Source organism: Puma concolor, chromosome A1 (assembly GCF_028749965.1).
Source record: "Puma concolor isolate L17-30 chromosome A1, mPumCon1.1.hap2, whole genome shotgun sequence".
NCBI classification, from domain to species: domain Eukaryota; kingdom Metazoa; phylum Chordata; class Mammalia; order Carnivora; family Felidae; genus Puma; species Puma concolor.
Window position 1 is genome coordinate 190,795,639 of NC_141667.1, and position 14,676 is coordinate 190,810,314.

The 14,676-nt window shown below is 44.0% G+C and overlaps 1 protein-coding gene across 1 annotated transcript; it reads left to right on the forward strand.

The window, feature by feature from the left end:
* Positions 1 to 2,589: 2,589 nt before the first annotated feature.
* Positions 2,590 to 8,909, forward strand: KCTD12 (potassium channel tetramerization domain containing 12). The gene has a single exon (XM_086710114.1). It carries the CDS (start codon positions 2,867 to 2,869, stop codon positions 3,848 to 3,850), a length of 984 nt encoding a protein of 327 aa, XP_086566240.1. The 5' UTR covers positions 2,590 to 2,866; the 3' UTR covers positions 3,851 to 8,909.
* The last annotated feature ends 5,767 nt before the right edge of the window (positions 8,910 to 14,676 follow it).

The following is a 14,676-nucleotide window of genomic DNA, read 5'->3' on the forward strand; positions in this document are numbered from 1 at the left end:
ACATTCCAATGCAGGGAAATAGAGAACAAAGTAGAGAAGGGGAAGCAGCTTGGGTGGGGCTGTGCTATATTAAATAAAGTGGTCAAGGTCACCAGAAGAAGGTGAGGAAGATAAGGGGGGGAGGGGTTAGTATTTTAGCAAAGGGAAAAAGGGGATAGGAAGTGCAAAGGTTTGGAGAAAACAGTAGTGGGGGCTAAGGTGGCTCAAGCCAGCAAGCTCCTGGGTAAGTGGCAGCAGATAGGTGGAGGGGCGCTAGTGGGGCAGCTCCAATCCTGTAGAGTCTTGTGAAGTCTTGTGAATAAAAGCAGTTTGGTTTTTACTCTTTTGTGAAATGGGAAGCCACTGGGAGGCTTTGAGCAGAGCGACGTGATTTGACTTAGGTTATAATAGGATCCATCTCTTTGTTGAGGTGATAAAAGATTGGAGGGGGCAAAGGTGGATGCAGTTAGAAGACCGATGCAATAATCCAGTAAGAGATGATGGGTGGCTTGGTCCAGGGTGGTGGCAGGGAGGTGGTGAAGCATGTTAATTGTCGGGAAATATTTTGAAGGCAGAACTGAAAGGATTTGCTGGTACCATGAACAAAGTAATGATATAAAACTACATAGGGCAAGAAGGCTTTTCTTGGATTTATAGAAAAGAGACTGGTTTTGTCAGGTTTGTGACACTGATATACCAAATAGTAGCATCACTGCCTAGAAATTCAGCATTGCAAAACTGGGAACTTTTGTGTCATTTATTGTTCCTCCCAAAGAACAAACAGACAAAAAGAGTGGTCAAATATATTCAGTATCAAAATCTGTACTTGCAATTAAGTGAGCTGGTCTGGGGCTTGATCATATTTCAGCATTCTGACATGAATGAGATAATTGTTCAGCAGACATAAACATTCCAAAGTAAAAATGACATTTATCCTTGAGGAGACTGTGAAGCTCATTGGGCAGTTACACAGAAGTGTAATACGTTGTCAAGAACAAAGGTCTCTGCTGATTTATCCTGATTGAGGATCTGTTCTTCAAACTGATCTGACTACTGCTCAGACTTCTGCCTCTGCCTAGTGGGCTACAAAGAAAGCACTTTGGATCTTACTTCACTTTGCATTCTGCAAGGTATGGCCCAGGCAAAACAAATATTCATTGACGTGGTGGTTTCTTTTTCTTTTGACTTTTGAAAGACAGAGAGCATGAGCAGGGGAGGTGCAAGAGGGGGAGAGGATCCCAAGTGGGCCCTGGCCAACAGCAGAGAGCCTGATGGGGGCTCGAACTCACACACGGTGAGATCATGACCTGAGCTTAAGTTCCACGCTCAACTGACTGAGCCATACATGCGCCCCACGTGGTGATTTCTTAACCTTCTTCACCACCCTCTCTTTATTTACCCAAGCCAGGATCAGATAATCACTCACAAATGTGAAATTTCAGCATGTATTGGTCTTTGTTAGAGGGGCACGTGGAGGGCGTAATCCAGAGAGCTCACACTGGCCTGGGAAGCCACAGAAGGCTTGGGGATGGTAGTGGAGAAGTTTTCTGGGCTGCATGGTGCCAGATGAATGCAATATGAAGGGAGGAATTACAGCACCAGGTGGGACCTAGAAGGGCTTTCAAAAGTACAAAGGCGCTGAGACAGAGCGGAACCTGGAGAGAACAGCCTGGGATGACCAAGGTGCGCCGGAGACCACAGAGACCTGGACTTTTGGGAGCATAAACACGCAGCAGCTGAAAGGTGGCTTTTCCAAGTTATTGTTTTATAGCGCGTTCACCTAACGTTGAAAGGGAGGCGGGGCGGTTACTTCGGCCTCACCTCACCGTATCGCTGGCAGCTTGGCCTCAAAGGCGGTATGCGAGGAGGCCGCGTCCTCCACGTTCATGGGAACGCGCCACGAAGTCACTCTTTTAGTGCATCCAAGTTCTCCGTCGCCACTGCAGCACATTTCCTCCTACTTTCAGGTCTCTCAACCAATGAGTTTGCCTCTTCACCCATAAAAGAAACTATCGGTGACAAGTTCTATGGCCGGATACTGAGGGTTTTTTTCGGTTTCTCGGCCTTTTTCGTGGCTACTAGTTAAGGTCAACAGCATCTGGCCGCCTCCGAACTGGGGAGGCTTCTTGGATCCTCCAGGTGTTTTGTATGTCTTGCGAACTTTCAGCAACACGACGACCGACTAGGGCAGCGCCACAGCTCCAGTGTTCAAAGCGGCCAGTTCTGGAGGCGGCCACGCACTTCTGCCCGGGCGGGGGGAGCCGGAAAGTTTACGTCCTCCTCCCAGACGGGGTTAGAAGGGGAGAGGGCGCCATGACTGCCCCTCCAAAGGAGGCTGGTCTTACGAAGCGGCCCGTCCCGGCTCTGTCCACTTTGGAGGGGGAAGAAAGTTGGGCGGGAGCGGGGCGGGGTTCGAGCGCGCGCCTGGCGAGGTGGAAGGGGGGCGAGGGGTGTAGTCGGGTCGTCCCCGACGCGCGCGAGCCGGGGTGGAGCCAGCAGCCGGGCGCGGCGTCAGCGTTTAGGATGCAAATCGATTCCCCACTCCGCCGTCCCCCTCCACCCTCTCCCGCCCGGGGAGCAAGGCTCCGCCGCTCCGCAGCCGCCCACGCCTCCTGCGCGCCGCGGCGCCTGAGCGGGCGGCTGTACTTAAGCCGCGCGCCGGCCGAGACCCGGCACTCGCCTGGAGCGCGCGGGTGAGGCGGGCGGAGCGCACCGCGGCTCTCGGGGGCGCAGAGCAGCGCGCTTGCACCGCTCGGCTCCGTGCGATTCACGGCGGCGGCGGCGGCGTCTGGGGCGCAGGGCTGAGCCAGCGTCCGGGAAAGGCGATTGCAGCTTCTGCGCGCGGCCCCGCTCCCTGCCACAACCCCAGACCAGTCACCTCTTCGCCATGGCTCTGGCGGACAGCACACGTGGATTACCCAACGGGGGCGGCGGCGGGGGTGGCAGCGGCTCCTCGTCGTCCTCTGCGGAGCCGCCGCTCTTCCCCGATATCGTGGAGCTGAACGTGGGGGGCCAGGTGTATGTGACCCGGCGCTGCACCGTGGTGTCGGTGCCCGACTCGCTGCTCTGGCGCATGTTCACGCAGCAGCAGCCGCAGGAGCTGGCCCGGGACAGCAAAGGCCGCTTCTTTCTGGACCGAGACGGCTTCCTCTTCCGCTACATCCTGGATTACCTGCGGGACTTGCAGCTAGTGCTGCCCGACTACTTCCCCGAGCGCAGCCGGCTGCAGCGCGAGGCCGAGTACTTCGAGCTGCCCGAGCTCGTGCGCCGCCTCGGGGCGCCTCAGCAGCCTGGCCCCGGGCCGCCGCCGCCGCACTCGCGGCGCGGGGTGCAGAAGGAGGGCTCGCTGGGCGACGAGCTGCTGCCGCTCGGCTACGCGGAGCCTGAGCAGCAGGAGGGCTCATCGGCCGGGGCGCCGTCGCCCACTCTGGAGCTGGCTAGCCGCAGTCCGTCCGGGGGTGCGGCGGGCCCGCTGCTCACGCCGTCCCAGTCGTTGGACGGCAGCCGGCGCTCCGGCTACATCACCATCGGCTACCGCGGCTCCTACACTATCGGGCGCGATGCGCAGGCGGACGCCAAGTTCCGGAGAGTGGCACGCATCACCGTGTGCGGCAAGACGTCGCTGGCCAAGGAGGTGTTCGGCGACACCTTGAACGAGAGCCGGGACCCGGACCGTCCTCCCGAGCGCTACACCTCGCGCTATTACCTCAAGTTCAACTTCCTAGAGCAGGCCTTCGACAAGCTGTCCGAGTCGGGCTTCCACATGGTGGCGTGCAGTTCCACGGGCACCTGCGCCTTCGCCAGCAGCACCGACCAGAGCGAGGACAAGATCTGGACCAGCTACACGGAGTACGTCTTCTGCAGGGAGTGAGCTCCCCAGATCCCCTCGCGACTTCAGCGCGCCCATCCCCCCTCCTTCCTGCCGAGGAGAGGATTCTCGATCTCCCCTCTTACCCCACGCCCTCCCGTTCCCCTGTCTCCCACCTTTAGTAGCTGGGCCAGACCGACTCACCCCCTACTTGAGAACCTGCAGCCGCAAATCCTCTCGGCTTCTTCGTCTTTTTTGGACCCCGCTAACCGAGAGAGAGCCCAGGTGTACCCCCTCCAGTGCTTCCTCTGCCCCCTGACTCAAACCACCCCTTCCCTGGATTGTCCTTCAGTCTGCAACTAGTGGGACAGTGTGGCCACAAAGGCACCAAGTACCTGGTGATGATCGAATTGTTCAGAACCTGATTGGACTCTGTCCAGTGTGTAGAAGATTCCTTGAAATCCCAAGCCCCTTTGACCCATTCGCGGTTTAAGAGATCAGATTGATAACATTGGGACTAGTTAGTGTTTTAAAAGGTCATTATGTATAGCTGTTTAGACCTTCTTTAAAGGTAGAGTTTTAGAGGGCTGGATGGAAGACTCCGGACCTGGAATGAGGATCCCTTGGAGGCGGTTCAGTGACAACAAATGAATAAAGTTTTGAGAAGTTCTGTGTGACGTAGGAAAAGAATCTAGTGCTGGCACAATGAAGGACTGTATCTTTTCCGTGCACAATGAAAGGTCTTTGCCTGTGGCTTAAACTTGTAGAAAGTTACCCTCCCGCCTGAGGAGGCATCCTTTCTCCTTGGCTCACCGCCGGAAGCCCTCAGTTGGACTGGTTGACATGGCCGCCGTTATTGGCAAGAGGCAGAAAGCGTGTTGACGCTGACAAGGGCGAGACAGCCCAGGTCGCCGAGCACTGTGCGAAGTCACCTGGCAGTGACTGTAAACGGAGCTGGGTAGTAATGCACGCCGTGGGTATTAGGAGAGCCCGTATTCTTGCAGTGAATGGCAGTAGGACCTTAGCTCTTAAGACTTGGGGGGGGGGGGGAGGGATGGGGAGGGAGGAAGGAGGGGTGAAGGGGTGGGAAGGGAGGAGCAGACACACTCACTTATTATTTGAAAGTTGGAAGTTTGTGCCATCCGTTTGAGTACACGTACATTTAAGAAGTAGTACACAAAAACGTGCAAAGCATTTTGTAAAGATTAATAACAGATCTACTCTTATCTGGCAGTTTATTGAACTGTTTTGAGTCCTAAACTTAGAAGTTATTGATACTTATATAACCTAACCAAAGAGTTACCCAGTAGTTTTTGAACTTTAGTTTAGGTTTTTTTGAACTTTATTTTCTTGTTGGCTATAAATCTTGATTTTAAAATCTATTAATGAGCAAACTAAGTTTGATTTTGGTTACTTAAACTTAAGATCTCTTCTTAAAAATTCTTATTTTCTTCAAGCCTAGCCAGTGATGACTCCTGGGCAAACTGAGAACCTGAAAATGCCACTTCTCACCTACAGATTGTTTGATATTAAGGTGGAATCTTTTTGAGTGCCAGCTGCAGAGAAAAAGAAGCACCAAGGGCTGCCCATCTGTAGATAGCTATACAATGAAATGTTTTTAAACGGAGGCAAAAAAGTAATCACAAGTGGGTTGAGCAATAAAATAGTGTTTTAGGTAAATGCAAGAGAAACAGAAGGAGACCCGGTTGCCTTATACCTTTACTCTAATGGGGAATAAATTCCCACTGCTTATCCTGTCTACACCATAGGTGAAGGGAAGTGAATCCTTGTCTTTCATGCTGTGAGGCTCCTTTGGATATTCTGTGATGACGGAGAAGCCTTTTCCTTTTCATTTGTTTTAGCAGTTTTCTCTAAAGTGTTTTTTTAAAGATTTTGTAAGAGTCGTTTTCAGTGTTCAAATTAGTGCTATTTTTTCTTCTTTTTAAAAATGAATCTTGTACTGTATCTTACTACGTCCATAATAGATATTAAGAATTGGAACAGTTTTTTTCTTAGACTCATGTGATCCAATCTTTATATACCATATATAAACATTTTACACGAATCATTTAGTTTTTTAATTCATTTACTAATGCTAAAAAATTTCCTATATTTACCCCCAGTAATGTGCATCAGATGGTGTATATACTAAAGCAACATGCTTTAATGAATTTCTTATATTCTTATCTATGGGGACATTGGGTCCAGGAAAAAATACTTATAAAACTGAGTTTACTCCATACTGTTTTTGCTTGGATATTAGTTATGTACCAATAGTATGTTAACTGTCCTCTTAAAATCAAGGTACCTGTATTTTTAACCCACAAATTCTTTTTTTTAACTGGTAAAGAGAAGGATTTGAAGTCTTTACATTGGTGTTACAATTTTAGAAAGGTAAAGTTAGTTTTATTTACAAATCTCATAAATTGTAAGGGAAATGGAAGTAGAAATCCAGGAAGTTGTGTTTGCTTAAATGTTGGGTGTGTTCTCAGATTGGTAATGCAACAGAACTTATCTGTTCACATCCTGAAATGCTTTAGTAAGGTCGCTTTCTGGACAAAAGAGTGTCACAGAGATTTCTCCACCCTATATGGTGTTCTCTTAGATTGTACAACAAAAAACACGTAACTGAGGACATCTTAGGACAGATCAAAACCACTGACAGATGGCAAGACTCTAACAGTCTGATTTTCCTTGTTAAATCTGCACAACTCCGGGAGTCACAGGAAAGTACTAAAGTTTTGTTTGTGCCCCTTAAGTCTTATGAATTGTATCTGATAAAACTTTGAGTTGAACGATTTCACTTTTTGCACATACAAATCTTACTTTCCCCACACACTCTGGCTGCCCTGCGATGCTCACCCTGCCCTTTTCATTGTTTGAAAGACTGGGAATTCTAAATGGTTAGACACCATAAACTGACTTCTTTTTCTAGGGATGACTATGCCCTCTAAAGTTGGCAGTTGAAAAATGACAATATTCTACTTTTAGCCCAAAGTAAAGGCTGGGTAGGAAATCCTTCTACACTGGGTAGGTCATAATAACTGTGGCAAGATGACTTCTCATGGGCATTTTTGGTTTCCTTCTTCTCCATGTCCTGTGGGCCACTGAAGGACCCTTAGTGGTCTACAAAGTGGACTGGAGTTTTGGTTGTTACCTCTAAGCTTGGATGGGATATTGAGGGTCCATTCGAGTAAGCCCTCCAAAGACAACATTCACATAACCTGAGAGAATGTCATAAATTATTTAGATAATGATGACTTCATTAACCTGCCTCAGTGTAGCATGCATTTACATATGTCATAGCTTTAATTACCATTTGGTTCACAAGTGAGTGACATGAGATTTAACAACAAATTTAATTAAAAAAAGAATTGTTGACAGTGGTAGTTAAAAAAAAACAGGTACCACGTTCAGTGCTTTTGCACCAGATGTTTAAGAAGTTGTCTATTTTTAATACATGTAGACCATGAACCATATTCAGACCATATTCAGTCCAATTTTTCAAACTGTAGGTTGTGGAAAATATTCCTTGAAGATGTGAGACCTAGACATTTTTTTCCTTTTCATTATTGTTTTTATTTTTGTGTTTCTTCTTCTTCTTTTTTTTTTTTTTTTGCATTGATAGAAAAGTGATAATTTGTAATACTAGCCAAAACTGTCTTCTCTTTCAAACCAGATCCATATATGGGGCCTGTTGCTTCTCTGAGGAAATGTATAATCTGAATTCTCAGACAAAATGGGCGACTGGCAATGCTCATAACATATTCCAATTTTTATTGGAATTTTCCATGGAATGTTATTACATTGAAGCCATGTAAGGTGAAGCTTTGATAATTTTTTACTTTTTAAATATGGTAAGTTCTAATCTAATATTCAAAACATTTTTGTACTCCACATGAAACATGCTAAAGTATAGTGCAAGTATTTAGAAAAGCATTGACTGGAGAGGTTGAATTCTGTAAGAATTTCTTTTATAGTCTCAATCATAAGTACTCAATCAACTTAAATTTCTAAAATAATAAACTGAATATTTTTTATTGTAAACCTAGCAGAGTAAATCCTTTGGTATTTTTTTTGTTTGTTTTTTCCTTACTATATAACTCATTTAAAAACTGAATTAGTTTTCTTAGATGACTTAAGTCTGTCTCTTGAGAATAAATAAAATACTCTTGTGTATTCAGTGGCTATAGTACCTGAAATTGGGTTTCTTAGAGCCAGAAACAAGTTATATTGAAATTAACTTTTCTTTTTATAATTTTGGATAACAAAAATCTAAAAGTATTGATGTTTGAAGATTTAGAATCTCTACTGGGGCCCTTGAAACTTAGATGGAAAAAAATCCAAGCAGAACATCTACATTAGACTATAATCTTACGTGGTAGAAAGATAAATAGCTGACCAAGAATTCGTGTCACCTTATACATTTTGTGGGGGTTTTTTTCCCCACAATTTTTTTTTTGTATTTTAAATGTGTTTTGAAGTATGTGAACATTAATTGTAAACTTATACAACTGTCTTTGTGACTATAGGCAGGTGAATTTTGCTATTACTATTGAATACAAAGGATGACAATTCATTTATGACCACTCAAACATCATTCGTGACATTTAATGACAAAAGTTTAAGATGTCCATTGTGGATGTTAATTGTGAAGACATAAATTGTATGTTACTAAATTTTTCCACACATGAAAAACTTGTATCTGCTGAACAGTATAAGATTCCCACAGAGCTCTCTGGGATTATGCACTTGTTGAAAACATTATATGCTAAGTGATATATACCATTGAGCCATTTTCTCAAAATAGAAGGAGAAAGGGAAAAAAAAAATCATAACAATTATCAGACTTTTCTAATGAAACAGAAAGCCAAAAAAAAAAAAAAAAAATCCCTCTCTGTTTTAAAAAAGACATTTCAGATATGCCCAAACTTTTTAAGTGAGAGTTTCTTCAACTGTCTAAACACCCCAGAGATTCTTGTTCTCCCTGTTCACAACCAGTTGTATAATAGACATACTCGATAACTGTTTTCCTCCCTGTGTGTGAAGTAATGAATCATTGATTATGTGACTTGTTATGTATTCTATTAAACACTAAAGAATAAAACATTCACTCCTTTAATTATTCCTTTTGGCTTCTGGGTATGGATTGGCTTGAACACTGGTTTGATCTCATTTAAGGGGTTCTCTGAGTACTGGGAATGCTTCCCAAGTTGGTGTAGGGCTGGTGATGAGCATTATGCCATCAGAAGAACTTCTCACTGTGGAATTGGCCAGTTCGGCCAGGAGCTACCAGGCTCTTTCTCCAGAGTTTATTGTCAAGAATGCCTATTGTGAAGGTGGTTTGGTACTCCATGTGGAGGAAAAGTCCATCACGTTTGCTTTGATCTCAGTCTTAGCAGCATATGCAAATTGTTTTGAATGTGGGGAATGTAGGTAGAGATGACCTTTTAAAGTTTGTAGGGAAAAATGAAGCTTTGAGATACGCCTGAATTAAAAGTATTATTCATGAAGATGAAACTAAAGGATGTTGGGAGAAGATCTGCATTTTTAGTATAGGGTCTCTTTCCAGAATCCCCTCCATCGTTGGTGTCCCTCCTCTGGAAGGAGAGCACAGTGCCTTCCAGACTGAGAAATCACCCACGTTGAAGGAGGTGATGCCAGCCTGCTCTGGGCTGTGGCACCGGAAGCCAGAAGTGGTGTGTCTTGAGCGAGCCGGGCTTCGCCCTTCCTCTCTGCTTTTGCTTGTGCTTCCTCCAGATAGCTTTTGTTCTGAAAGTGTGTATTTATACATATACAATTTGTTTTTTGAAAAGTTTATGAGAAAAATCTAAACAATGCAATTTTCATATGAAAGAACACGTAAATCTCCCTCCTCCAGTAACACTTGTTTCTCCCCCTGGGAAACCACTGGTGTGTCTTTACAGAGACATTCTGTGCATATATAAATACACATATATTCCTCCCCTTTCTCCATTCAGTAGGAATTAATACCTGTCCTGTGCCCTCCTTTCTTCTTTTAACCACACATTCTGGAGCTCCTGCAGTGCATGAGTGAACATGTAGCAGCGATCTACCTCACTTTATTTGATGGCTACGTGATATTGTGCACGATGGGTCATTGTCTAGATGTGCACTCGTTTATTTTACCCGTCCTTTCTTGATGGGCATTTAGGTTTTCAGGGCTTTTTTTGTTTCTGTTCCAAAGAGTGCTGTATTGAGTGTCTTTTCGCATCTACACAAACATATCAGTCTGTTTTGTATGAGGTGATACCAAGAGACAAATCTCCCGCAAGTACTGTTTTCTTCTGTAGTGGCTACGGAAATAGTAGGGCTCACTGGAAACTCTCAAGGGAATGGGGATGGTGATAGATGAAGTAGCTCTAGAATCCTTAGATACACACGTATAAAGTTTTATGTGGCTTTCATATTCAGGACAAGCCTCTTTTCCCCCAATTTTTTTCTATATCCTTACTCCATTTTGTTCTGGGTTGTTTTTTGTTTTCTCCCCCAATGAATATGGCTGACACTTGGGTTTTAGGAACATAGTATAGAAAGAGGAGCTATAATGTATTCTTTAGGGGGAAGTTGAAAAAGGATAGGAAGCTATAGAATAAATATGAAGTGTGTTCCTGGAATATCAGTTTGACTAACTGAAATGTGTATATAGGAGTTGGGAAATTAAGACACTTAACTGGCAGGTAATTGACAAAAATCTGTTTCATTTTATGGAAAGAATGATAAATATCTGAGAATTTCAAAGACAAAACCCTAAACATTAAAGACATTCTTAACTTGTAGGATCTTAGGGACAGTTCACCCTCCTCTGACATTAACAACTTGGTGGAGGGGTTGAGAACTTCTGCTGGTATATCATGGGCTTGTTTCTTGATGAATAGTTTAGAGAAAATGTTAAACTCTTATGTTCTCAGCTTTATTCGGTACACATAAGAAGTTTCAAGGTCAGTGTCTCTTTAGGGCCAGAATGCACCTCTCTTTCTAATCACAGATACCCCTAAGAGTGGCCTATGGGGCTAGGTAGAAAGGAGGCATAGAGGTCACTTTAGGCCATTAATTCTTTTTTTTTTTTTTTCCTTATGTTACTTGACAGAGACACAGAGAACATAATGAGTGGGGGAGGGGCAGAGAGAGAGAGAGAGAGAGAGAGAGGGAGAGAGAATCCCAAGCAGACTCCATGTTGTCAGCATAGAGCGTGATGTGGGAGCCTCATGGTTCATGAGATCATAACCTGAGCTGAAATCAAGAGTCGGGTGCTTAACCGACTGAGCCACCCAGGTGCCCCTAGGCCATTAATTCTTAACTTGACTGCTGCAACACTTTCCCATGTAAGCCATTCAGCATTCATTCATTCACTCATTCAGAATCTCTTGAGTACCTACTATCTGCCAGACTGTGCCAATCTGCTGAGTAATGTGCCAGAATGAGTAAGCACTGAGGATTAGATGGTCGCTAAATCATAACGAAATAACTTGGGAGTGCGGTGCTAAGACAGTCTGAGTAATTGCTGGAGAAAGAAAGGGGGATGCCTGACTCAGCCTTAGGCTTCTGAGGAGATGCCAAAACTGAAGCTTAAAGGTAAAGGAGAGGAAGGGGAGGGGCCTTCTAAGCACAGGCCAGCTTCATAGGGAAAGACCTGGATGCAGTGAGAACCAGAACCTCAGGGGAAAAGAAAAGCCCTCCCCCACCCAAACAAACACAGAACACCAGCCAACCAGCCAATCAATGAAACAGCTGGAGAGGCAGCAAGAGTCGGATCAGGTGACTCTTCTGAGTGAAAAGATGCAGATAGAGCAAAATGGTAGACTGGCCAGGTGAAGGGCCTTTGCTTCTGACACCACCAGACATCACAGAGAATTTACCAGTGTCGGGCCTTATACCCTTTGCACGTTTGGTGTTTTAGGAACATGACCTTCCCCCCTCCCCACAATTCTTTTTTTTTTTTTTTAAGATTTTTTTCAAAGTTTATTTATATTTGAGAGAGAGACAGAGCATGAGAAGGGAGGGGCAGAGAGGGAGACACAGAATCCAAAGCAGGCTGAAGGCTCTAGGCTCTGAGCTGTCGGCACAGAGCCTGATGTGAGGCTTGAACTCACAAACTGTGAAATCATGACCTACGCCGAAGTCAGCTGTTTGACCAACTGAGCCACCCAGGCGCCCCCCAACAATTCTTTTAAATACACTTATAGCTTCTAAGAATGATCCCCACCCCTCCCTATTTTTCCTAAGTGAAAAAGATGAAGCCCAGGATTGCTAAGTAGAAGGTAGTGTGGGAGGGAGGAGAGGAGGCCCATGGTGGGTGGTGTTAACCTTGGGCACTGAAGGGGGCTGAGATGAGGGGCATCCTGGATCCAGTGGGGGTCCCGTTCCCTTGGACTTGCTTTGACATGGGTAGAGGAGGAGAGGACTAAGCACTTTTAGTTGTTATAACTTTGTGTGACTGTTGCTTTTTATTAATAACGGAGAAATGATGACTATTTACAACTTGAATGAATACGTGTTGTCTTTTTATTCATTTATATGCAAAACTGCAATGCAAATAAAAGCATAGAACAAGAAAAAAAAGATGAAGCACAGTAATGACACATTCTAAAATTAGTTATTTGGACTTCCCTTTTGTTACAGTAACAGACAACATTTCCCAAGTTAGTTATAAATTGTTCCTCCTTAATTCATTTTCCTTCTCCATTCTATTACTTTCCAGGTGGGTGAGGGAAAGAATCTAAGGTTAGAGCAAGCCCTAATTTCTGTATTTAGAAGAAAAGGGGCAATAGAAGTATCTTCTTGTTCAGCCTTTATCTGTCTTCTTTGAAAAGCATAGAATGAAACCACACAGTTTAGAGGAAGGGAATGTGAAGGAAATTGACCCTGAGTTTAGGCTCCCTGGTGACTTAGGCTGCTTGCTTCTGCTTTATGGTGTGGGTTTAATTTTTACTCCTCCTTGACATTGATTTTCCCATTTAAGGGGGCAAGGGCGGTGATCCTTTATTTCTTTATATTTGCCTCAGGGTTCAACACAGTACCCAGCACATAATAAGTCATCAGTAAAAGTTTGTTGAAATGAATGCTCATGTTAATTCATTCTTTTTTATGTATTAGGGAGAAAAAGAACTAGCTTAAAATTTACCTTTTACTTTTTTTGGTAACATGCTAAGAAGCATTAGTCCCTCTTTATGCATATATATTTTTTGAGAAATTATAACCGTAGTTTCATAAATAAATACATAGAAATGAGTATCCTTCTATCTGACTTGAAGATCACAGAAATTACAATAAGAGCTAAACTAATTTGGGTATTTTTTTCTGAATAGTTATTAGATGGCAGCTGCTTCAAACCCCAAAATCTTGACAAATGTTTCCATTTTATGATGAAAGTCAAGTTCACTGAGAGCCACATTATAGGCCTTCATCCAGGGCTATTATTTATTACAAAGTTTTGAAAATCTTAACTGGAAAGTTTCAAGAGGTGCCTCTTAAGAGATGTAGGAAGTAAATTTGACCTCCCTGGAACATGGGAGTGAGTATACTATTCCAAATGTTCTGCTGATGAGGGTTGTGGGTTTTAAAAATGACAGTTGCAAGGACTTTTAAAAAAATAAATGGTCTGCCATTTGTGCCATGATGTTCTGACCCTACAGTAGTGGGGCTGTTGTTTTTCTTTCTGCTCAGAACTATGTGTGTTCTAAGTGTTAGTACTTTCCACGAGTCAAAGTTTTGCCTGCTCCATCTGGGGGTGTTACATTTAAAATATAAGTAAGAAACAACAACAGTGCTATAGACTGGATGTTTGTGTCCTCCCAAAATTTGTATGTTGAAATCCTATCCCCCAATGTTATGGTATTTAGAGGTGGGGCCTTTGGGAGGTGAATAGTTCATGAGGGTGTTGCCCTCAAGAATGGGACTGGTGACCTTATACAAGAGACCCAAGAGGGCAACCTTGTTTGTTTGTTGGTTTTTTTTTTAAGGTTATTTATTTATTTTTGAGAGAGAGAGATGGGGAGAGAGAGAGACAGGGAGGGAGAGAGAATCCCAAGCAGGCTCTGCACTGTCAGCGCAGAGCCCAACATGGGGCTCGAACTCACAAACCATGAGATCATGACCTGAGCCGAAATTAAGAGTCAGATGCTTACCCAGATGAGCCACCCAGATACTCCAACCTTGTACTCCAACCTTTTCCACCATGTGAAGACACAACTAGAAGCTGGCTGTCTGTGAACCGGAAAGTGGCCTCTCACCAGACACTAAATCTGCCAGTGCCTTGATCTTGGACTTCCCAACCTCCAGAACTGTGAGAAGTAAATGTTTGTTGTTTAAGCCCCCCAGTTCATGGTATTTTTGTTACAGCAGCCTAAACTATGCCAAATAACAGTGAAACTTTATTATATTGTTGCTTTATTTCTTTGCTGGCATGTATAGTCTCCCTCTCCCAGTATCTTAGAAGAATTCTCCATAAAGTTTCATGTTATCATCATATAGTTTAATTCTAGGTTTGAGTCAATTTGGGGAAAAGTAAGACAAATCAATGCATTGTTTTAGCTTCTGTATCTAACAAATGAAGAGAGTCTTTGGGGCTTGAATCCTTTGACATGTATCTTTGATCCACTCTATGACATAATTGATAAATCTGCTAGTGACTTCCTAGTTAAGAGGCTGGTATTGACTCTTATTTAGTTACAGCAAATTAAACAAAAATGGTCACTAGCTAAGAAAGAAGAAAGAGAAGGAAGTAAACTCTTTAACAGTGTTGAAGTTAAAATTGCCACATGCTGTAGTGACGAACTATGGGAAACTCACTCTTTTAATTGTGATATGCAATTTCCTTATCCACAAGTTTTAAAACAAGGGCTAGAGTGCAATGGGGATTATTGTTA